This window comes from Myiozetetes cayanensis, unplaced genomic scaffold (assembly GCF_022539395.1).
Source record: "Myiozetetes cayanensis isolate MyiCay16 unplaced genomic scaffold, myiCay2020 scf2-11, whole genome shotgun sequence".
In the NCBI taxonomy this organism is placed as follows: Eukaryota; Metazoa; Chordata; class Aves; order Passeriformes; family Tyrannidae; genus Myiozetetes; species Myiozetetes cayanensis.
This window is the reverse complement of record NW_026087411.1, coordinates 68315497-68340512: the sequence shown is the minus strand read 5'-3', so window position 1 is coordinate 68340512 and position 25016 is coordinate 68315497. Positions and strand designations below refer to the sequence as shown.

At 41.0% G+C, this 25016-nt stretch overlaps 1 protein-coding gene across 4 annotated transcripts in view; it reads right to left on the bottom strand.

Moving 5' to 3' along the window:
- The window catches only part of FYN (FYN proto-oncogene, Src family tyrosine kinase), a 142899-nt gene that overhangs the window by 21456 nt on the left and 96427 nt on the right, over positions 1 to 25016 (bottom strand). For 2 of the 4 annotated variants that reach the window (XM_050315871.1, XM_050315872.1), the window contains 7 exons: positions 19287 to 19544; positions 18627 to 18723; positions 14463 to 14561; positions 13256 to 13359; positions 8910 to 9059; positions 5504 to 5668; positions 1290 to 1469 (listed from right to left, as the gene is read on the bottom strand). In XM_050315871.1, coding sequence (XP_050171828.1) covers positions 1290 to 1469; positions 5504 to 5668; positions 8910 to 9059; positions 13256 to 13359; positions 14463 to 14561; positions 18627 to 18723; positions 19287 to 19533 — 1042 coding nt within the window. In that variant the 5' untranslated portion in view covers positions 19534 to 19544. Of the gene's footprint in view, positions 1 to 1289; positions 1470 to 4875; positions 5032 to 5503; positions 5669 to 8909; positions 9060 to 13255; positions 13360 to 14462; positions 14562 to 18626; positions 18724 to 19286; positions 19545 to 25016 lie in introns of all 4 variants that reach the window. The other 2 variants (XM_050315874.1, XM_050315873.1) reach the window with 2 other exon arrangements.

Below are 25016 nucleotides of genomic sequence, written 5' to 3'. Positions count from 1 at the left end.
ACAGCATGAACCATTAATTTTAGAAGACTGCTAGGAAGACAAAGCAGACATGAAATGAAAGCAACTTCAGTAAAAACAATAAGGACATAGCCTTCCTGTGCAAGGGAAAACAAGGATCACTTAAAACACCTAGGATGTTATAGCTTCCATCCCAATCTTGTATTCAATCAGAGAAGTGTGGCAGTCTCCCTTAAATAAGGGCAGTGAATTGGTTTAATAAATAAGGGAAAAAGACAGATGATTAGGCGTTTCTCCCTTGATAAATTGTCAGCCTCAAGCTCAGATCCAAAGATGTAAAATGTTACTGTACAAACTAGTAAAGCAAGCCAAAATAAACCACATACTTGAGAAGGATTTTGAAAAGTCTTTTTCTTTTTTTTTTTTTTTTAAAGGGAAAAGCATATGCTTGTCACTGATACATATGATTAAAGTGTGAGTTAGTCAGGGCTTGGATGCCTCTGAGGAGGGAGGTGGGCAAGCACCTGCCAGGAAAATCAAAATCAACTCCAAATAGACTGAAAACATGGACTGAAAATTTCAGAGTACATCCTCCAATGTACAATGAAACTTCCCTGTGAGAACTTATGTTTCCTATTTGGTTCATTTGCTTTTCCAAAACAAGCAGATTTTTTGCTCTGCTCTCAGCACCCCTGCTGGAGATCTGAGGAAGCAAAAAGTTTTCCTTTTCTCATTTTACTACATCATTACCAGTTGAGTAGCTTGAAGAAAAAGAGAAAGGAGAAGGGGAAAGGGAAGGGCAGAGAGGAGGGAAAGAATAATATCTGCAAATCTTGTATTAAAATGATGAATGGGTTGGACTGAAAATGAAGCTGTGATCTGAGAGTGAGGTGCCTGTGACAGAACTCGGGATTGCTAAAGGAAGAGACAGAAATCCTAAGCTGACAAGTAAACACTGAAAGAAGATGCCACAAGAACTCCCTGGTGCCAGGAAAAGCTAGTATCTTGGGAAGCAGCATGTAATACCATCAAACCTAGAAAATGCAAATCTTCCCTCGTCAGGGAAGTTTGGATGCTGATGCAGTTGGAATCACTTAGGCTGCACCAACTTCTCTCTTCCCCACCTAGTATAAATTTTTCTTTGTACATCAGGTTTTGGGCCCAATTCAGAGTGAAATTCATAATTCTTCTGAAGACAGATGTAAATTTAGTTTCCTGTTCTTGCTCTCCTTCCTCACATGCTGTTCATGCACTACACTGCACCTCCCTCTGAATCCTCAAGGAGCATCAATAAAGAAAAAATATTATTGAGCCAGCAGCTCTGGCTTCACCTTTACTCATGTACTCCGTGACAATATAGATAGGCTCTTCAGATACCACAGCATAAAGTTGGACCAATTTGTCATGTTTTAGCTTCTTCATGATTTGGGCCTCCTCTAAGAAGGATTCTGGAGACATAGTGCCAGGCTTCAGGGTCTTGATAGCCACTTTAGTATTTCCATTCCACGTACCTACAAGCACAGACACTTAGTTAGAAAAAACAGCAAAGACATTTAATATAAGGGTATTTTTTTTTATTTGGTTTCCCATGCTGTCTTATCATTATATTTCTCCTAATGCCTCCCTCATATTTTAGTTTTTTGCTTTATACTGAAAAAAAATACTCCCATTTGCACTGGGGCACAATTGCTGTCATACTACTCAGACAGTGTTTCCACTGATCTCCACAGAAACATCCTCTTAGTAAGAAATGCGGGACTGCTGAAACCCATCTTCATGTTGTCTGTAGCAATTACTTGCTAACAAGTAATTGCTACAGACAACTACACAGTTCCAGTCACAGATTTGGATAACAAAACTGGTTAAACCCAGAACTTCTTATTTGCAAGACATTTTAACATTTCGGTTTTGTTCTGAGTCAGAGGAAAGAAAAATATTTTAAGAACAATTCCCAAAAACCAAATCCTAAATTGATTTCATTTTAGAAACGTGGGTTTCCAAACTGAAATACAACTTTTTCTTTCCCTTTCTCATCTCCAGCAGCTGCTGATTGAAAATGAGGTGGTTCTCGTTCACTTCATCTTGTTCTTTACTTGTGGTCAGCACTGAAATGGACAAGCTGCATCATTTTTCAGCCATCAGTTACCAAGCCTTCTCTAACATCTGAAAGCCTGCACAAACACTTTTTTTTGAGGGGGGGAGGGGAAGAAAGGGAAAGGAAGGAAAATTTAAATGGGCAGCAATACCACTTTTCTAGTGCCTTCTGGTTGTCCTTTGCCCAGACTTGCCAGAACCCTGCTCCAGAGTCAGAGCCGAAATGGCTTTGAATGGGACCTGTGATCTGTTGATAGGGAGGCGTTGTGTGATAAGGCAGAACAACACTAAATGACTTCAGGAATTAATCACACTGGGTAAAAATTACTCCTCTGCACTCAAGCATGAGGATAAGCAGAAAGCCTACAAAGTCCACAAAAACTCTGTCATCAAAAAAGGTAACGTGTAAAAAACCTGGTTTGTCTTTGTTGAAAGTACATGAACATTAAGCAGGGCTCTGCTGCTGCAGGGGAAATGGCTAAGCCAAAATAAATTCATCATGAGCTTTTGCAACCTGCCAGAGCATAAAATGAGCTGGGTCCTTTTCTCTGCAAGTGCTCAGGTCCCAGGTCCCTGTTGTCTAGCTGAGGACAGGGGAGGAGCAGTGGAGGAGCTGCTGCTCCTGTGTCACGCATCACTTAAAGGGCAATCCTAAACGTCTGGGTGGGGGCTTGACGCACATATTAGTCAAAACCGTGCAGAGCAAGTTCGTTTTCATTATGCCTTGATTTTCTTCTGCCAGTTCTGTGCCAGGTGTCACTGTACTGTCAGTGGAGTAATGTCCTGAGCTACCACCTCCACTACCCCAGCGTGCTTCAGGAGAACTCTTGAGGTCCTAATTTCATTCAGTCCTTCAAATCAGAGCTGAAGAGGACTTTGCTTTAGTAGCACTCCTGTGTAAGCAGGGAAGGATGCAGTTTTGCCTCCTAACTTCAACCACGGTGGCCAAAATCTTTTCTGATGGGTGACAGGGAGTGTGTTTTGTCTGCAGTCACTGAGGCTTGGGACCCCAGCATGGCGTCAATCACAGCCACTCTACAGAGGTACCGCAAATTATATGAACCAGGAATAAAACCACAGTTTCATGGAAACCAGATTGGCACTAACAAACTAGGATTTTACCTGGTGTCTTAACAGGATGAACTGTGTACTATCTGTTTACATTTCCTTAGTAAAAATCCCAGAATGCATTCTGTTACCGTGAAGTGTTTTCAGCAGGTCTATTTTCAAATACTTCTATGAATTTCTCCAGTTAAAAAAAGAAAATCAAGCAAAAATGTTAACTTATCCTCTCAGCCCAGATTAGAGTTTAAATTTTTAAGTTTTCTTGTTGTGGTTTGGTGTGTTTCTCTAATATAAAATTAGCACAGACTTCCCTCTGAATTCCTCCAATATGTAGTTAGTTACTACTTAATGTATTTGTTATTAATTTTTACTGTGTTAAGCTACTCCAGTTTGGTAATGCTTCAGGGCTGTTAACATATTTTTATTATACATTAAGAAACATAATTTCGTAATTGTAATAATAATTATTGCATTCTGACAGATATTTGGTACTGGTAGTTTTCCCTTTATTTCTCAGAGCTGATTTTTTAAATTATTTTTTTAATTTGTTCCTTTAACTGCTGTATCAGCTTAAGATCTACTGCACACAAAGCTGGCCACTAAGTATTATCATCAGCTGGAAACTTGAGTGTGCATTCAAGATGGAAAACAGGAGGGTGAAACTGCAGTTATCTGGAGATGCCAACAGAAAACATATGCAGCTGTCTTTGCAACAAGTCAACTGCAATTCTGCGAGATTCTGTAACTTTCTGTACTTATAAATTCTATAGATTTCACAGACTTGCTGCCGTGCTCCTTGCTGTAATCTTGCAATGGGAAACAGCTGCAAGAACCCAGGAGAACCCACTGGCTTTATGTACTTTTGTGCCACTGCAACAAAAAGGGGCCAAACTGCTCCACCAAATTTTTCTGAAGAAACAACACGTAGTGATTCTTAATTTGAATTGGTAATTTCAAAGAGCCTATACAGACTGCAATTTGGCACAAAAATTGAGCCACCTCTCATGAAATGGCCACTATATTGTGTTTCAGTGCTATGGCCATACTAAGATTTATGCACATTGTAAACTGCTATTGTTTTATACTCATTAAAAGAATGAGGCATGGGGGGTTGGGCAGTAAGTTTAGCTGGCAAGTGTGCAGAAAACAGAATGTCAGTGGATTTGGAAAATGTCAATATTTCTGGACTTCAAAGTGGGGTTCAGCTGGGCCCAACAAGTTTTGCCTCTATTGTCCCTGGTCTCTATATTGAGTTACCGGGTTCTGCTGCAGATACAAATTTCAGACTTAAAGAAGTGGATGCATGGGAAAGCTAGCTTGACAATATCAACTTGCTGATACTTGCCATTATTTTTAAACTGGGAGAGTGGATGGAAGCATTTTCAGGGTCTGATCCCAACAGCACTAAAACACATGACGAAAGAAAAATGTCTACTTACCAGATTAATTTCTGGTTAACCATTCTGCCTTAGAGGTTTATCATCTCTCCTATTTTAATACCTAGCAATTGTGTAGTTACCCAAATAAACCCAATGCAATTAATGAAGTTTAATGCCTGAGCCTCTCATACCACTGTGTGAAAGTTAAAGGAAGCTTCCCCATGGATTAACGTATTTAGGTTTGACTGTTTCAGGCAATATAAACTAACATTTCTTACTATTCTGATCTTTTAGCTTTAAGATCTCTACTTGAAATGTTTATTTCTGCCAAGAGGGCCTTAAAAGATCCATCCAAAGCAAAATATATTCTCTGCCTTACCACGCCACACTTCAGCGAAACACCCCTGACCAAGCTTCTGTTCCAGAAATAATGAATCACGTGCAACTTCCCATGCATCTTTAGCCAATCCAACAGTTTGTGGGGTATTATTCGTAGCAATCACAGTTAAGTTAAAACACAAACCATCAGCTTTCTCTATAGGAGAGGAAATTAATAAAAAAAACACACTTATAATCCAAAATTATGCATGCATTGAGAAAGATGGAAGGTGATTTGTTTCTCAGAGTTGCATTGAAGTTCATTTGCAAACACTGGGTTTTGGATACTCAGCTTAAGAGCTTTTTTGTCAGCTTGTAGAAAAAGGCTTCTTGGTATAACTAATAGATTACTGTGTGAGCCTTGATTTATTATTAAGACAGAGGTAATTTGTCAAAATCAAAACCTTCCAAGGAAACATGGAATTTTAGTTTTCTTTTGCTATCAATTACAGTGAAAGTTGAAGATTAAAGAATTTCAAAGTCAAAGGCATGATTCTAAAGCCATTTTTCCTAACATTTTGAGCTTTACTATTTTTTTTCCTTGAGGGTCACAGTGTCCTATATTTTCACCTTCCATCTTGTAATTCCCACACAGAGAGCTATTTTAGAATAATTATTTTGCTCCATACCCATCCATACTTCCCCAAACTGCCCATTTCCCAGTCTCTTGATCAACTGTAGGGATTCTCGTGGAATTTCCCAGACATCTTTGGTTTTGACAGACAGATCAGTAAGCCTTGGCATTCCTTTATGACAGGGGACTACTAAGCGGCAGCAAAGACCTGCAGCTCTCTCTGATGGAGCCAGAAGTGAAGCCAACAGCAAAGGAGAGGAAAGAAAAAAAAGTGTGACATAAAACAAAAACAGTAAGCATAAAAACAATGCTACTCACAACAGCTGTTAGTTGCATACCACAAAGCATCCTGGAAGATTAGAAACTGAACACTGAAACATGTTCATTTGAGACAGAACAGGAAATATTTTAGTCTCTGCTTCCACAGCCTGAAATGGAAGGTGACTGCCAATGCTTTCTCTCATGGACTCAGAATTTCCCTTCTCCCACAATGCTGCATTAAGATAACCTCATAAGTAACTGGTTCACTATAGTACAGTATAAAAAATTAAAAATTATCTGTAAATTACAAGCTGGATTGTTTCTGTACTGAGTAAAATAAACACAGAGAAGATTTTTTTTTTCCTGAAAATCAAAGCAATGAAAATCTGCTGGACTTCTTGTATCCTGGGAAAAGGTATTTTTCTATATTCTGCTCTGTGAAAAGGTGTTTTTGTAGGTGTCATGTAAAAGACTTTTCCTGGCATTCTTTCTAGAGCATACCCTTTATTAGCATATGCAGCCAGTCCTACATCATTTGGGCAGGTTCATTATATTGTCTCTTGGAAAGCTTCACAGAAGACTGAACTGTGACAAAAGTCACATAAGATATTTTAGCAGGAGTAAAACCAATTACACATATATATAATATATACAAACATATGTATACATACATATTGATGAGTAGTATACTATGCTGCACAAAGCAGACTACAGTATAAAGCTTGCACAGCAACTTGTATCTTAAAACAGGTACAGCAGAGCAGAACAAGGTGGGGAACTGCAATTGTACTTCAGACTCAAACATAGTCTGTATTCTTCTGTGCAAGGCTTCTTTTTAGACTTCACTTTTAAGTGAACAGTTTGTTTCAGTATCATAAGGTGGTCAAGCACTGAAGCTCCTTGCAACACTAAGCTCTACCTCATCAGCACAAATGTTGTGGAACGGTGGGAAATCCCTACAGACACCCTGACTGTGGACCTCATTGTGTCTCCTGTAGCAAGACAACAAAGACCACAAAACAGGGAAGATAGGCCAACCAGTTGACATGTCTTCTTCCAAGAGAATTGCAAAGGGAACATTAGGATAGGGACTACGCAAAATATGGATTGTATCTTAGAAGCTTCTTTATGAGTTTGGACAGCTGCAAAAAGAAGCCGGAGGCTTTTAAGACCTCCTTGTTTGCTTTAATTTTAAAAAATAGCTTGGCATGCTGGTGCTCCAGTTAAGTCCAGACTGCACGCACAAAAGCTTATGCTTGACAGGCCAGCTTTTTGGGACTGGGGGAATGGTGCTTCAACTCCAGACGTGCTGTTACTGGACTTCAGCCTGACATCAGGACACTCTGGAGATCTCAATATTTTTCATTTGTACATCTCATCTGTGAAAGTCCAGGCATTGCAATTAGCTTTATATCTAGGCGAGAAGGGGCTGGGATAAGAGGTGAGTAGTGGTAATAAGGGGAATTGGCAGTGCAAAGAGGGCACAGTGCAGGAATGCCTGTGCTCTGTCTGCACAAAGGTCCTCTTTGTACATCCAGCTCCTGACCTAGGACTGCTTACATGAGAACAAACTGCTCAATCCATATGGGTAGCCTGGTTTCCAACTACCTGAAGAGGAGGGGTCCTCCAGCCTAGACAGCTATGGGATGAAGACTGAGGGTGGGCTGCCATGAAGGGTGTCCTGCCATGAAGGCACTGATCTATGGTCTCAGCAGTGGTTCTTCAGGAACCATGCCGATCTTTACTGAATCATTTGGCATCTTTGAGCTCTCCCTAGAATTAAGTCTGGGCACTTACAAGGCTAATCTACCTCCCACAATTCAGAGTGCAGAGCAGGTAGTTAGACGTGACCTTTATGTTTCAAGTCAGCAGGGGCTTGTGTGGAGTGAGGGCTCCTTGTTCTCCTGGATCTGGGAGACCGCAGATGAAACCTCTAGAGTGTTGATCTGTACCGTGCCTCCAGAGCTACCCTACCTGGATCCCACGGATTATGCCTCTGTGTTGCACAGAAATGGATGTTTCTAGATCTATTTGTTTCTGCACCTGTGCATGGAAAATACACCACCCAAATAAGCTGACCAGAGAAAACTAAAAGTTGACATATATCAACTGGCATAGTGGGGTTGAAAATTATCTTCCTTACAGGTGAGTCTTTATACCTCATTTAGCTTAAAGTAGAGTCACCAGAAACAACTAGAAGTTCTCCCTGGCAGCATGCACCCACCAGAAACTGGGTGGAGAAGACAGCCAGATGTCTAGTATGAATAGCATAAGAATACAGCAGACAGAATACAAAGAATACAGAAAAAATGCCCCACAGAGAAGTTGACTTCCCAAGTAAAAATTATGAGAAGTTTTTGAGCAGCAAGCATTTTGGATCATCTGTTAATATTATGAAAAGCTAAAGTAAAGGAAAAAAAAAACAAACAAAAAAGCAAAATAATTCAAAATACAAATTTCAGTTTAAGAAGAAGCATGGCAGTCTGTGTAAGAACGAGTTGTCCTATGCAGGAGCTTAGGGGGCTTTAAAGTTGTGTATGTTATACAGTAACCACCAGTGACAGCAGGATGCACTTTTGGGTGGAATACTGCATGCCGCATTTTAATTAAAAAAAAAAAAAAAGAGCTTGGTGGGTGGACACGAACAGTGTGTACACAGAAACACCCACATTGCCTCATTTATATTTTAAATTAGACCAATTATAATTTAAATGCTAATACTTTGCACACTGAACAAAATTCAAGCAGGAAAATCTGAGTCAGGTAATATATGCAAACCTTTTGGTCATTGCTTCAAGTGACTGAATTCCACAATGCAATTCCCTATTTGCTTTATTAGCAATAGTTTGCTGCAAAATGGTACATATTAGCACTCACTTAGGCACAGGGAATTCACGCTTTGAGATGTGCAAGTCAAGTTCAGTAATTCTGTTTAATTCTGTTTGCTTAGAAGAGGGAGAGCAGGCAAAACCTTTACCTCAGCAAGTGTTAGATTTTAAAAGCTCTACCACTGTACACTGTGAAAGGCACTCAATGCCATTTATAACTGCAATGGGAAAGGGATAATGGAAGATGCATTACAACAACCAAGACCCATAGCTCAAATGACTCTTTAGGGTATCTTACACATACATCAGCTCAGCAGCAAACACTTTTGTTTTAAAATACTTCAGAGTGCCATGTATTATCTGAAAAATTACCTGAATAATGCTGAACCAGCTGCTGAAGAGTTTCAAATTGTGCCCGAGTTGTGATATAATATCCACCATTGTCAAGTTTACGAATCTTATAATGTTTGACATGATCTCCTTTCATATCATCCCAGTCTCGAATAGACAGGGAATAGGCACCTGTTCCAAGCAAAGGAGAAATCAAAAACTGAAGTTAGCTTTTAGTCACCAAGATTTTGTTTCCTGGTTGGTTGTTACAAAGTGAAAGATAAATTGCTTCCAAAAAATGCTTACTGTACTCTGAAAAAGAACAAATTAATGTAACACAAGGAGAAAAGTGTCAGAGAAATCTTAGAATGTTCACACCACATTCCTTTCACAATGTTCTAGAAAGAAATTGGGACTTCTGGATAAATGAAAACTCACATTTTAACATTTACTGATTCAGGCTGTTATACTGACTTTTTCTATTCTAAGTTTCAGGTTACACTGGAAATACTATGCTTAATGTAAATGACAGTGGCTGGTAAATATCAAGTTTTCATAGGAACCACTGGAGAAAATGACTTTATATGTGAGTTGTTAGTGTTGTTACCTAGATGGATCCCAAACTTCTTTATAAGCATTAAAAAATCAAATAAGTGTACTTTATACACCATAGTCTTCTGAAGGGTATACTACATTAAGACTGTGCACCAAGAGATCTGCAAGAACTCTATGTTTAACTTCCCAAATCCATTCAGGGGTCTTAGAGCTTATTAGTGGGATTCAGATGCTGAAGCACAGGGATTAAGTGCCATGCGAGATGCCTCAGGACATGCTGCTTGGCAGTTTTCCCCACAGGCTGTCACATTTTTCCATCCATGTGGATACCCTGAAGGCATTTCAGATGGCTCTGGATGCTGATGACCAGGCAAAGGAATCTCAGTTGAGTGGCTAGACATAATTTTAGGTGTAATGGTGGCTTCTCTGCAGGTGGATTATAGGCTTGATTTAGATGCCCACATGTAAGCTTCTGGTAGCTATTAGGGCAGCTGAATCCCAGCCTAGTTTCCACGAGTGTTATGGCACAGTGGTGTCTGCAGTCACCAGCACTTGAAAAGAACCCCAGCTTTCTGCTGACTGTAAAAGGAGCTCAAGCCACCTGTGGAGGGCACTGAACATTCAGGTGTCTTACTTGAAGGACAATCCTATTCTACATATAGTGGCACACATGTTGGTTCTCTACAGTGCCAAAAGCAAAGCCACTTTTTACAGCATAATGCAGCTTCTGAACTCTGAAAATCATGGCCATTTCAAAGGCATCAGAGAAGACAAATCTTCACTCATGGCTCAGGCAAATACTGTGTTTACTCAGGGGGATTCAGGCATTAAAAGGAAAAGAGGCAACTGGTAGCTGCAGAATCTCAGGAAGGTCCTCCTTCTGGAGCCTCTGCTGCTTTCACAGGTAGCCATGTCAGCTAAGTGCAGCAAAGAAAAAACACCAGCAGGCAGTTTTGTACAATGTGAAAGGTGGCCCTGGTGTAAGATGTCTTTCCTGGATGTCTCCTCAGGAAGAAACTTCCCTGACCACATCAAACTGCAATAGGTTGCACTGGTGGGTGGCTCACCAGTGAGGGAGCTGTGGTGAGTAAAACGTCTTCACCCTGACTCCAAGGATTTCTCAAATTCCCTAATGTTTGTCTCCTATTTGGGATGAAAAGAGCCAGCACTTAAACGGATGATTGTGGTTTAAGTGGGAGGCACCCTTAAGGAAGTGATAGGGGGTACTATTTTTTATATTTCATGTATTTATTTTGGTGGGGTTGGAACTAGATAATTTTTAAGGTCCCTTCTAACCCAAGTCTTTCTGTAATTCTATGCTTTCTAAGTGTAGAAAAATACTCTTTGTTTAGGACAGTTTTCTGAGGTCAGTACTGTTACTGAGTCACTACATCTCAACTAGGAGTTCAAAGCTTTTTGGGGATTTGCAAGCACATCTTGTGCGTGCTTTGTACCACCACTCTGGGTTGTACATTGTCAGCTTCCTTTCAGAATTTTCCAGGCAGTGCTCTCCATGTCTGCATTTGTGAGTTTTGATTCACTGGCAGCAGCTGTATTTTCTTTAGTCACGCTCCCTGCCTATCTGGTCACTCTTTTAGATTCTTTAGGAAAATGTAAACAATCTGTGGCTCCAGGTCTGCAATCACAGCTACGTGGGTGGCCCTCTGTGGACCCCCGCTGACCTCAGATCAAGTTGCAGGACTGGAGCATTAGTTCAAATCCGGACAAAAACAAGCACCAAGATGGATTTCATTATTCATTTATTTAGGCTGTTGGTTATTTATACTATGCGTTATTATCTGGTGATAAATTCAAATATAAAGAGATATACATAATGAAAATTTGGGATAGAAATATGACATTACAGTATATCAGACTAATGAATTAAAAAAAAACCCCAAACCTAAAACCAGACAGCCTTGAAGAGTGGGTATTGAAACCAGGTGAAGGGTTATACAGACAAGAGCTGATTAAGTACCTGGGTACTTGGGTATTCAAAAAATGAAAACCCAGCTCCATCTGATTTGGAAGTAAGAAGAGAAGACAACCCTGATCAAGGGAGGTTAAATTCACACTGAAATCATCTACAATGATACTTCTTAACGTGATCCTGATTAATTTTATTATTGCTATTATTTAAAGCAGAAGGGACAATTCTAGGTCACAAAACAATTCCTGCCTCAAGCTCAAGATGACTAGCTGGAGTAAAGCATTTCAAGAAGACTAATGGCAGAACACACCATTTAAGGCCATCCAGCCAATTTTTTTCTCTCTTGTGAACTACAAGCTTCTAACAACATACTGAATGTTGTTAGAACACATTCTAACAAGGATGAGAAAGGAAATACAAGTTTTTGACAAAAACCATGCATGTTTGGTTCTTTCCAATGGCTTTGAAGAAAACTTAGCCTGAAGATGTAGAAAGCCTTAAGTTCAAATGCAGAGAAATGAAGCTTGCTGCTCCAAGTCCATCCATGATGAATTATTCCATTTCCCCAATGCTTTTGTGTCTCACAAGAACATGGAAAAAAGCCCCGACTTAGCAAAGTAAACAGCCCTGCAAAATATATCCCCTATCACAGTATAAAAAATGGGAAAACCAGACTAAACTGATAATGTGGTTTAGAGAAACAGTGTTGTGTTTGTTTTTAGGATCCATAGCTGCATATATGAGTGAGTTTTTAAACTTGGCACAGAGTGGAATGAAGTCCTGTTCCTCACACGCATCATAGCAACTGCTGGTGAAAAAAAACAGGTGGAGGCTCTTTGCAGAAAAAGAGCAAGTTAAAGCCTGTCCTGCTCCTGGTGAGAGTGCCTCACTGCTCCGTGAAGCATGATGAAGTTGTGCGGTGACAAGAAATTGTCTGTCTGAAACAATAGCCTGTCTATTCACACTGTGTATCAGAAACAGTCCCTGGAGTTATAGGCAGCAAAGGAAGAATCCAGTGACTGCAAGAGTCAAAAATGTAAAACTTACAATTTTAGATGACAGAATGCAGCATCTGAAGATAGGTCGGGCAGAGAGGAGTGGGAAGTACTGCTTTTCTCCTTTAAACCCCTTAACTAGCTATGACTCCAGCACTTTGCACGCTAAGTCTAGCTGACAGTGTGCTCTGATCAAAGCACTGACAAGTCAGTGCTTTAATTACATGATCCATCATTAGACTTCAGAACTTACATGGAATTAATTCTAGCGACTTATGCCTCCCACAGCTTTTGTTTTGGATTGCTGGTTAATTGAGAAATGGCCAGGTTTGTTTTTACTTAGTTGCAGTTTTCTCCTCAATAGTTGTATGAGTTAGAGAGATCTTTTCATATATGTGAAACTTTTGAAGAAGATGTTGACAGGCCTTGTGAACAAAATGTAAAAGCGAAAATAGCACCCGCCAAGAAAACTAGAACTCCTTCAATATTTTTAGAGGGAAGGAGGAGAATACATCCTTCCACTTGACTTCAACAGAATAGATATAATTGAATACTTTATGAATATATTAATTAGAAATATATTCAAGTTTTTTCCCTGTTAATATGTGAATTAAACCACTACATAATTTCTTTCTCTTTTCTCCCCCCCCCCCACACCTTGATACAGAATTTCAAAGGATCAGACTGTGTGACTTGCACTGCAGATACCATGGGTTGAGTATGACAGGGGCTGCTCTTGAATTGTTCATTGCCCTAAGATATCCAGACATCCAATTCCCTAGCACAAATATATGCAAGATGATTCTTATCCTTACCTTCATGCCACTGAAAACAGTACGTCACACACTTAGCACAGTTTCTCTCATTTATCATCTCATTTGTTATCAGAACACCTTTGGCCATCCTACCTTTGGTAGTTTCGCTTTCCCGGATCAGGAAGGTACCTCTGGGGTTTCCAAATGACAGCAGCTGCCTCTCGGCATCTTTTCGGCCAAGTTTGCCAAAGTACCACCTTGGGGAAGCATCAGAAACAGTAAGACAAATGCTATATAGCATTATTAATTAGTGTCACAGATCTCAAACACGGAGGATTATTTGTGGAAACTATAGTTACTCTAGCATAGTCAACCATTTTTGTTATACTGTGTCTCTTTTATCATGGTGGAAAGGCCATGGGACAAACTGTGTAGTAAATGTTGCATATGTTATGCAGTAGCACTTTGCATAAAGCCCGTAATCAGTAGTTGCTGAGAATGGTTGCTTGGAATCCCACGAAAAAGGCGGGACTTGGACAAATAGAAACCAAGATGGTGGGTGGAAGGAATAGACAAGGAAAAGGGCAGAAAACTGTGTGGCTGCTGAAGAGCAGTATTTTTACAGATGTTGCTATAAGCTACATATTTGACTTATATAGTGATGTATTAGTGTTCAATATTTTTGTTGAAGCACAGCTCTAAAACCTCAGCAGAAGGACCAGATGTAACCACTTTACTGTGGTTCTCTATGAGGCTTTCAGAGTTACTGCCTTTTTTCCTTCCTGCAGCAAATGCTTTTTTAGTTTCACAATCAACCTGAAGTACAAACTACGCTAGTGCCTACTCAGCTGTATAAGTTCCTCCACTGTATCTCTTATTTTGGAAATAATATGGATACACACATCACTCATTTTCTTTGCATAGATATGTCCTCATTATTCTGCCTGCTGCATGCGTAGTAGGCATCCTACTATCGTAGGATTTGTATTTGTTGATGCAATGTGCCCTCTTTAATAGACGTGCAGCTGACTTGCACACTAATTGACTCAAAATATTTTTACAAGTCGGTTCAGGAAAAGCAAAGGCACCTTTTGGTTAAAGCTTGAAATCAGTAGACACTTGAAAAAAGGAAGCAGACCTATGTTCCTTTGGGTTTTCTTCCTTTGTTTTGACATTGAAAAAGCACTGAGCTTGTGCTTCTTTTGTTACTAATTACCTAATTATTTATCAGTGCAGTTAAGAACTGGAATAAATATAATGTAAGTAATCTGAAAAATCACTGCAATCAATCAAAACCAACTCCTCACACCTACTTCTCATACAGCACTAATGGGTCTTTACAACAAAAAAGAAAACATACTCCTCTGCTTGGATGGAATCGACTGGAGCCACATAATTACTGGGAATGTAACCAGTTTCGCCTGTTGTCAAGGAACGGGCCTCCCACCAGTCTCCTTCCCTGCAGAAACAGAGGTGAGGAGAAGTGAGAGTGAGACACAGCTGTAAAGACAATGATCTGACTTCATCAACTGTGTGGCATAAAAAGTCACAGCAACTCATCTCTTTATCACCGGCATGCTTCCAAGACTGCTGTTCACATCTGAACCCAAATAATAAACATATTTCTTTATACCTGTAATTATTTCAGCAGTGATTAGTAGTGTACCCTTCCAAATGTAGCATAATGGCATAAAGAGGCATAGCAGCCCAGCGAAATCAGGTTTGTGCGGGCTGGATTTGGACTAGGATGTTGAAAGCTGTCTCCATGGCAATTATTCTAATACAGACCCTTGAGAGAGCTTATAGGAAAATTGCCAAGATGAATACTGTGTGCTGGTTTTGGCTGGGATAGAGTTAATTTTCTTCATAGTAGCTGGTAGTTTGGATTTGTGCTGGAAACACTCCTGATAACACAGGGATGTTTTAGTTACTGCTGAGCAGAATTTACACAGCATCAAGACCTCCTGTCTCTCACCCCACCCCACCAGCGAGGAGGCTGGGGGTGCACAAGAGGTTACGAGAGGACACAGCTGGGCCATCTGACCCCAACTGATCACAGGGATATTTCATACCATATGGTGTCATACTCAGCATATAAAACTGGGGAAAGAAGAAAGATGAGGTGGGGATGTTCACAGTGATGGTGTTTGTCTTCCCAAGTCACTGTCATGAGTGATGGAGCCCTGCATTCTTGGAGAACGGCTGAACATCTGTCTGCTGATGGGAATCAGCGAATGAATTCCTTGTTTTGCTTAGCTTGTGAGCATGACTTTTGCTTTACCTTTCAAACTGCCTTTATCTCAACTCATCATTAGTTTTCTCACTTTTACCCTTCTGATTCTCTCCAGGATCCCACCATGGGAGGGAGCAAGAGAGTGGCGGGGTGGGGCTGAGTTACTGTCTGGGGTTAAACCACGACACAATGTCACAGCACATTCACTGCTAATTTTAAACTTCTATGAGCATAATTAACCCTAGACCCAAAGATATCAAAAAGCCATCTATCAACATGGCATTTTAGATGGCCCTTAAGGAGCACACTTCATTGTGTAGATTCCCTCTGCTGGCTACCTGGAGGAGGTATCTGAAGTAGCAAAGGAGTAGGCTGCTTTTTCAAATACTTACAAAAAATATTACAGAATCACAGAATATTCTGAGTTGGAAGGGACTCACAATATTTAAATGTGAAGAGGTTCATGCAGGAGCATCTTAAGGCAGTGTTCCATAGGCTTAGCATGAATTTTTGTCTTACATTGATGCGCACAGTGGGACATGGTATTGCCTTTTAGACAATGTGTGCTGCTGTAGGATGTGCAGCTTTAAGAGAAGTTTATTTCTCAGCTTTTTACAGGATGCAATGATTTGGGACTTAGCAATTTGTCTTTCATTCTCAGCATCAGATTCATTGATGTTTAACTCCTACTGCTAATAATAAGCATTCTCTTTTCTATTTCTGGACTGCTCAGAAACTATTTCACTATTTCCTCCCTCTGTAAACCAGAGATTTCTTCACTAAATAAAACACTATTATTAAATGTGGCTGGATAATTCAGCCTCTTCTGGAAGCAAGCAGTTACAGAAAACACACTGCCTAAGCTATTACTGGCAGGAAAGGCTGTGGCAAGGTGAGTTCTTACTTTAAATTTTCAACTCCACTTTCTTTAAAAGTTTGAAGGAGCATGAACTCTAAGGAAAACAACTAAAAACCAGCTGTGATTAGTCAAAAAGGAGCTGCTTCCAATTTTACAGTTCAAAAAATGTGAAGAATAAATAGCTTTCGTAGAGGCTGGCAGTTGACACTATTTTAATACACCTTGTGTGCATTACTATGTCAGGTAAATGGCCCTATCTGTTTGCATCCCTTAATTTTACCAGCTGAAGTGCTAACCCTTCCCCCATATGCTGCTGTAGAATATTTCTGAGACAATATATGCTACACTGTGGTTGATAAATTGTACCATTCCATTTCTTCTCCTTACTGCACAGAGGGTCCACTAGGTGGAGGTATTTTGTCGTATCTAGGGAGGGAAAAAGCAGCCCCGTGGATGATCACAAAATCAGCAACAACACCCTCTGCTTTGATAGAGATGCTTAAATCTCTCAAAGCATTGCCAGAGAGGAGGAGGAATGCAGGCTTTTTCCACAGCTCTTAATTTTAGACATGCAGCTGAGGTAGGAGGAAATTAGTCAATGGGGCTAGACAGGGTGTGTGGGAGTGGCAGTGGGGATGCTGGGCATGGCTGAGTGTCCTGGAGTCCTGAAGTTAGGCTCTGCTCTGAACCATTCTGCAGGTACCTTCTCCAGCTCCAGACTGCCTTTAGTAAAATTTCTGACTTCAAATCATGGGGATACCCCCTGCATGCCATTTCAGGTATTGCTGCCCTGATTGTTTACTTCAAAGCACAAATCAAATTTGTTGTGCACTGAAGAAAAATGCAAACCCCTCCAAAAATTCCAGACAAACTAGTTTTATGCACATATATGTTTTCTGTTTGCAAGCAGAGTTGGTAGACATTTAAAAATGGGCTTTCATGTTATTTCTGATACAAGTAAAGAGCGGAAGCATTCTTAGAGAAATGCAGCCTTCTGGAGGTCTCCAGCCTGGATGTCACTATTCCAGGAGTGTGGTTAGATCCATGTCTATAAGCAGAGCTGACTACAGTGGATACTGAACTTCTATAATCCTACAGGAAAATCAGTGGATGTTTGGTCTTTTTCCCTTTCTTAGAAAACCTTCCTCCAGGCAGTAATTACCTGCATCAGAATGCATGTACTGCAGCCACCCACATGTAGGAGAATCTCTCTGTCTCACCGACTCCAAGGATGATTACCTTGCAAGTCCTTGTGAGCACCCCCTGATTTCACCAGCTGGCATATGTATTGATAATGTGTAGAACTTCTTCTCGTTTCAAATTACGGCACAGTTTGTACGAGGTTAGGAAAGCAGCATGCAATGTGAACAAAAATGGATGATAGGTTTAAAAAGGGCTTGTTTTCAAGCACTGACTTAGAAGCAGAAAGGTTTTAAACTGCTGTTCCCTTTACTAGTCATAACTGAAGTTTCTGTGCTTTCATCTACATCAAAGCCCTTCAGCTTCATGAAATATTCCACTGAATTACCTGATTTTTTTTTAACTTCAATGCACATTGAGCCAACTCCAACCCTGCAGTTGTTATATTAAAATTAACAGGATTTGCACCAGGGATGGATTTGCCTCACTGTCACAAAGTGTAAGAAAAAAAGATGAGACCAATATCACAAAGCCTTTAGAAAGTGACATTGCTGTTAGCCTATTTTTGCTTCTTCATGAAAGCAATACTGAACATAACACAGAGCCTGCCACTTTATGTTCTTAGCCAAGAATTACAAGATGTTCAGATATAGGTCAGTAGCACAGCGAATTTTAGCTGTTATTTTTAAGTTGCTAAGGGATTTTTTTTCTATGGGCAGTTGATAAAATTAATTTTAAGTGGATGATTTCCAGGATAGAAGTGTGGTTTTTCATGTCAGATGCAACGGTGCAATGGTAACAGAACTTCCTAACATGTTCTGATTATATGACCTACCTTCAAATGGAAAAAAAAATGCTTTTAAACCTGGCATGCAAGTCTGGATAACGTCTCTTTTGTGAATCACTTTTTAGCTCATTTCTCTGTGGAGATGCTTGCAGCAGATTGTAAAAAGTGTTAGTACATGCCTTGCAGAACTTTTGTGGCTACTGGTAAAGTACAGAGCTGGTAGTTCTGAATGTGGGGTTACTGTAAAATGCAAGTAGTGAATCACACAATCTCACATATTTTTGAAGTATAGCTGCATGTGGTTGAAGTATAGCTGCATGTGGTTGTTTTTTTCCCCTAACAACAAAGCACTTTGCAAAAGTGCACTAAATGCTAGGAAAAGTAAGCATAGACTAAACCCCCTCCAATATCTTGAATATACAACATCAGATTACATTAGCAAACATAAATTTAAACATTATAGGTTTGAGGTTTGGAAATATTAATTTCCCAGCCTAAAACTTACGAGCTGTTAAGTATCTGAAACTTTTCTCCTTTGTGAAAACTCAAGTCATCTTCTGTTCTTGCTTCATAGTCATAAAGTGCCACAAAAAGAGTTACACCTAAAGAAAAAGATAGGTGCGTTATACTCTATCAGAAAAAGCAGGAAGGAAAGGATTCTGGAGAGATGAGGTGGCTAAGCCACCTGTAAGCTACTCAGGTTGCTGAAGAGCAAAAGAAATCGAACCCTCCTACTTTTTGAACAACCATTCTAATCCCTCTGGTCTTACGCAGCCAGTAGGCACTCCACCTCCTTCACTCTGTACAGTCATAGGATCCCAAGCAGGCAAAGAGGGTTTGAAGAGAGAGTGTAGACATAGCCATGCCAAGTATTTCCTGTTAACAGCTTGAGGTGGCTCAGCCCACACTTTCCATTCCCTATTAGAGCGATGAGGCAGTTAGCCAAATTGGGTAAGCACACATAATTTCTCACCCCCCAAGTGAACTAGCACCTGCAAATTAGCAAAGATAAAGATGAAGATTAAGCTCCACCTCTACTTCAATTCTTTGCACTGTTTCATGAAATAACTCTCCCCTAAAGCAGCATGCTGAGACAGTCATGCCTCTGCTGTAGGCACATGATTGACACTCACTAAGAGAACTAAAGTAAGACTTTAAAACTCACCTGTTCCTCCTCTTGTACGCAGGGTCCCTGTATGAGAGGAGGAATTGACTCCACCAAACACAGTCAGTCCTTGGCCTCCTGTGGCATGGAAGTTGTTGTAGTTTGGGATTGAAGTCACACCAAAGCTAGGATAGTGCTGCGGAGTGGGATCTGTCCCATAGCGGTAGCCTGAGCTTTGAGTTAAACTGCCATCCCTCTCATCAGTCAGTTTTGTTGCTTCTTTATCCTTACATTGCACACAGCCCATTATCTAAAATCCTAGGAGAGGAAGGGAACGACAGGTGTTCATATGTTGATGCTCACCAGATCTACCCCAAACCCACATGTGATGAGGATTAATTTAAGTACCTTGAGAAAACCCTGCAGTGGTTCGAATATAAACAGCAACATGTTGGAAAAAAGCTCAAACAAAATCTCCCTCTCAGTAGTTTCCCACTGATGCCTGGGGAAGAGGGTCCTGCCTGCTCTTAGGGTAGTAGCATGTCTCTGCCAAGCCCTGCCAGGCAATAACTTGCATGCTGGGCAAAAGCTCACTCTTTGCTAGGAGGGCATGACTGGCAGGCAAAGGATTTAGCCAAAGAAGTGCAGCTCGAGGTGTTCAAGTCTGCCCCCCATAACACAGAATGAGGCACTTGGCTCGTGGTTCATATTTGACCTTGCCAACTACCCAAGAGCAGGCTTCATCTAAAGACAATACAACCTTCTTTCATTGCTGGAGCTCTGCATGGCAAGCAGAAAAGCAGTCACAGTGAGCCAATAGTTATTACAGCACAGGAAAATAATAGGGAGCTATCAGAGGGCACAACTAAACCAAAAGGAAGCGCCCTTTTATGCAGTAACAAACTTAAGGCTAGAACCTGCTGATAGCAGAAGGTGGGGCTGCCAAAGGTACACACATTAAGAAACTAGAGAAAGTCCCAGAAGAATTAACATGTCAAACACAAAGCATCTCATAGTCCGGATCATAGACAGGATGAAAACAAGAGTGTTTGAAAAGGTTGCTCTAAGTTTTTTAATTCTTATAACCTCTTGTTCTGCACACTCACGGGCCACTACCAGTTTCTGAAGCTGGGTGTGATTAATTTAGGGAATCAAATAATTTTTTGGATGCTTCCTTGATCTGAACCAGTACAGCGACTCTTTAGATGTAACCTGGTGCACAAACTCTAAACACTGAGGCTGGAAGAGCAGTAACAAAAGAAAAATCATTAAAAAACTAGACTTACAAGGCATACTTTTTCCAGAATATATAAATAGACAGGGAGAAAATGCGGAGAATAGAAAAAAACCCCTACAGTGAAGTACATTTTTTTTGCCCCATATTTCTCTTCAGATTTCAGCCCATATCTGTCACTTAGGGTAAATAAAAAGCCTATGCTTTTTTAAATTTCCTAATTTTTCTGTAGCTGCCAGGCTGGCTATTTTCTGTGCCTTACCCCAACATTAACATAGGATGTTGGTTTTGACAAACTCATGGGATTCAGGAAAAACATGTTTCACAAGTGCTAATGCTTGAAAAATTATGCAGCAACTCCCTGCTTGTTTGTGACAATCCACAGTCTGGATACCTGCTTCCTACATTTAACCTGCCTAATTAAAAAGCAGAACAGTTCTGTTGAAGTGTATTCTCTAAACTTTGCAGACACTTCCAGTTATTCTACAAGCCTGTTCAGAAAAACAAGCTCCATTTTGGTTGGTCAGTGTGAAGCCCATCCACAAGAAGGGACGGAAGGAGGATCTGGGGAAACTACAGGCCTGTCAGCCTGACCTTGGTGCCCAGCAAGGTTATGGAACAGATCATCTTGAGTGTGGTCACACGGCACAGTGCAGGACAACCAGGGGATCAGGCCCAGCCAGCACAGGTTTAGGAGAGGTAGGTCCTGCCTGATCAACCTGATCTCATTTTATGATCAGGTGACCTGCCTAGTGGAGGAAGGAAAGGCTGTGGGTGTCGTCTACCTGGACTTCAGCAAAACCTTTGATACTGTCTCCCGTGGCAATCTCCTGGAAAAGCTGGCAGCCCACAGTTTGAACAGATGCACTCTTCAAGGGGTAAAAAACTGGCTGGATGGCCGGGTCCAGAGAGTGGTGGTGAATGGTGTTGCAAACACTTGGCATCTGGTCGCTAGTGACATCCCCTAGGGATCAGTGTTGAGTCCGGTCCCGTTCAATATCTTTATAGATGATCTGGATGAGGGGATTGAGTGTACCCTCAGTAAATATGCAGACAAAACTAAGTTGAGTGGGAGTGTTGATCCGCTGGAGGGTAGGAAAGCTCTGCAGAGGTATGTGGACAGGTTGGATTGATGGACTGAGACCAAGGGTATCAGGCTCAACAAGACCAAGTGCCAGGTCCTACAGTTGAGCTACAACATCCCCATGCAGTGCTACAGGCTGGGAGAAGACTGTCTGGAAAGCTTTTAAGTGGAAAAGGACCTGGGGGTGCTCGTCAACAGCCAGCTGCAGATGAGCCAGCAGTGAGCCCAGGTGGCCAAGAAGGCCAATGGCATCCTGGCCTGGATCAGGCCAGCAGGCCAAGGCAGTGATTGTCCCCCTGTACTTGGCCCTGGTGAGGCCACACCTTGAGTACTGTGGCTGTGGCTGGGCCTCTCACAATAAGAAAGACATTGAAGTGCTGGAGCAAGTCCAGAGAAGAGCAACAAAGCTGGTGAAGGGTCTGGACCTTAAGTCCTATGAGGAACAGCCAAGGGAGCTGGAGTTTTTTAGCCTGGAGAAAAGGAGGCTCATGAGGCTCACTCTCTACAGCTACCTGAGAGGAGGTTGTAGCCAGGTGGGGATCAGCCTCTTCTCCCAGACAACTAGTGACAGGATGAGAGGACATAGTCTTAAGCTGTGGTAGGGGAGGTTCAGGCTGGACATCAGGTGTTCAAGAACTGACTGGACATGGCACTTTGTGCCATGGTCTAGTTGACAAGGTGGTGATCAGTCAACCAACAGTCGGATGTGATGATCTCAGAGGTCTTTTCAAACCTAAATGATTCAGTGATTCTGAAATATTATTGCATTTCCCTTAGCTGTGCTGCCTGCAGTTAGCATGGGTCTCTTGCTCTAACTTAAAAGTGCCCTTTTTGCATCTCTTTTTTACTTTAAAGACACCACATCCACTCAGCAGGGTTCCCTCACCAAAACGTTTAAGTTTTTTCAGGAGAACAGGAAAATGGACTCCTGAGTATGCACTTGCAGCAACAGGTGGCACATGTGGGTATCCCTCGAGAAATTAAAGCAACAACAGGTCAAGGGAAAGGGGTTTGCAGCCTGGAGGCTGCAAGACACACTGCTTCTGCTACTGTTGTGGCAGCTGTGTGGACCTCCAGCCTCTGATCGCCCTGGAAGCTGGGTTAGAACTGGAGGTGCAGAGTATTGTGCATGCCCAGCATCAGTAGTGACTCTAGGTGAACACACAGGGACCACAACAGATGCAGAGGTGCCCCAGACAGCTTCATATCAGCTGTGAAAAACTGCTTGTGGAGATAACGTTTGCTGCTTCTACAATTTCAGCAGCAGGATGGTCTGGCTCTGGAAACCCTTTGTTTGGAGACGTCACTCAGAGGTGAAGTTTTCCTGTCTCCTCTCAGAACCAAGACGTCTCACGGGCAGTGCCAGGAGGTGGAGCAGGACCACATGGAAGACAAGAACCTGGTGTGGTCATGGCTCATCTCACTGATATGAGCATGAGGAGTGTCCAGGAGGTTTTGGGCAGGAAGGGTGAGTCTGGGACTCTCTGTGAAAGTGTGTCTGTGGTGTGCAGAGAGCAAAACATGGGCAAAGAGCAAATGCTGCATGGGAGATACCACGAGAGAAATCTCATCTCAAAAGGAAAGGCAGAAAGAGATGCTGACCATTCGAACAGGGAAGAGTGAGCCATTAAATCAGACTGGTTAAAGGCTGCAAGTGCTGCAACATGCTTCACCTCAAAGCAGTGAAGAATCTCACAGCCTCTTTGATGGCTTGCAGTCTTATGTCCCTGTGAAATTCTATCACCTCCTCCCTTTCCCCTCCCAGCTCTGTCTCTCCTCTTATATTTCCCATGTGCTTCCATGGAGAAAAGTAAAAAAGAAATTAAAAGAGATAGGAAACATGAAATGTGGGACAGCAGTGGGAGGGAAAGGGGTATTCTTGTTGCTTATTCACAAAGATTCAGCTGAGCAGGAAAATAAATCCCCACTGAAATCTGGGAATATTTCACATACAAATTTATAACTGCTGACAAGACAGCCCTACACACCTCATTTACACGTTGATGAGGAAGAAGTTAAAATGACAAATCAGCTGCAAAAAGAAAACTGCTCAAAGTATTAATTCTGAAAAAAGTGAATAAACAAAGAGATGGCATATATATGTACTGTAGTTTCAAAAAAAAAACGGTTTGGGTTTTCTTACTAGGAATAATATGTATAGTAAACTAGTGAATTATCGGTTTCTTGATTTTTGTTCGGTTTTTGCTTTCTTTAGCCTTTTGCTGGCAACAGCAGCACACAGTGAAGGAGAATTTGATGCAAAGTGAACGACTGACGAAATGGGCTTTTTCTTTCACTTGTCCCCTCCCGCTGTCACGGCGTCTAGACAATCCAAGTATAAAGACTGCTTGATTGTAGCCTCTTGCAAAATGTGACAGAGGGTGTTACATGTACACATCTTTTCAAGCCAAGTCTCTGAAAGTTGTCTGTTCCTGGCTCAAAGAAACAGCATCATGGGGAGTTGGCTAAATGTGAGAGAATACATGTATGCATGTACATGCCTAAAGTGATTTCAGCTTACTCAGAGGTTTCATAGACAATAAATATAACCTCCATTCAGCATTGGCCTTTGTGTTAATGAATGGATTCCAAAAACTAATCTCCTTCAGTATCACAGAGCAGGCTTTTAATATACAAAAGTCTCATCTCCCTGCATGTCAGCATTTGGAGCTGTGGAAGGCTGGAGTTATTCAGCCAGCTCTGAGATCACCAAACAAAATCTGGAGTTGTTTTACACTAAACTCTCCAGAGGTGAGCACACAATGTTGTTCATCCAACATGCTGTGCATCTTATAGTAAAGGAACAAGTTTTTATTCCGTTTCCATTAAGAAAGGCAGCATTTCTCAGATGTGTGAGTTACGGGTCATGTAGAATTATCATAATTTGACACTGGGATTGTAAAAAGGTATGTAGCTGGTCTAATTAAAATGAACTTTTCTAATGTAAGCAAGCTGGATTTGTTTATGCTAAAGTTGTGTTTTTACGGGCAATATAAAACATGTGTTTTCATGAAAACATAAAAAATCCCCACTTACATGTTTTTTGAGACTTCTTTAGTGACAAATGAAAATAAACATTATGTTATTTGTCTCCTTTCTTGCCCTTGCTATATTTCTTGGACTCCAACATTTACATTGCAAGCAATCCAACATGAGTTTAACCAGAATAGTAGTTTTCTCCTACATGGTCAAAATATTAGTTGACAAAGATATACAATTCATTATATCATTAATAATTATTTATATAGTCATAGCACTTTATTACTTTTGGGTAAGGTTAAGGAGATGTATTAACATCCTTATTATTGTAAATCACCTTCCTTTGGTTTTTCTGTTGGTTCTTGATATAAAACAGAAGCCAAAACTGAAACACTCAACAAAGCCAGATATCCACTCCATTTACAGATAACTAAAACAGTCCACTGCTAGTTAATCAAATCCTAGGAAAAGTCCAGGAATACCAGGAAATTTT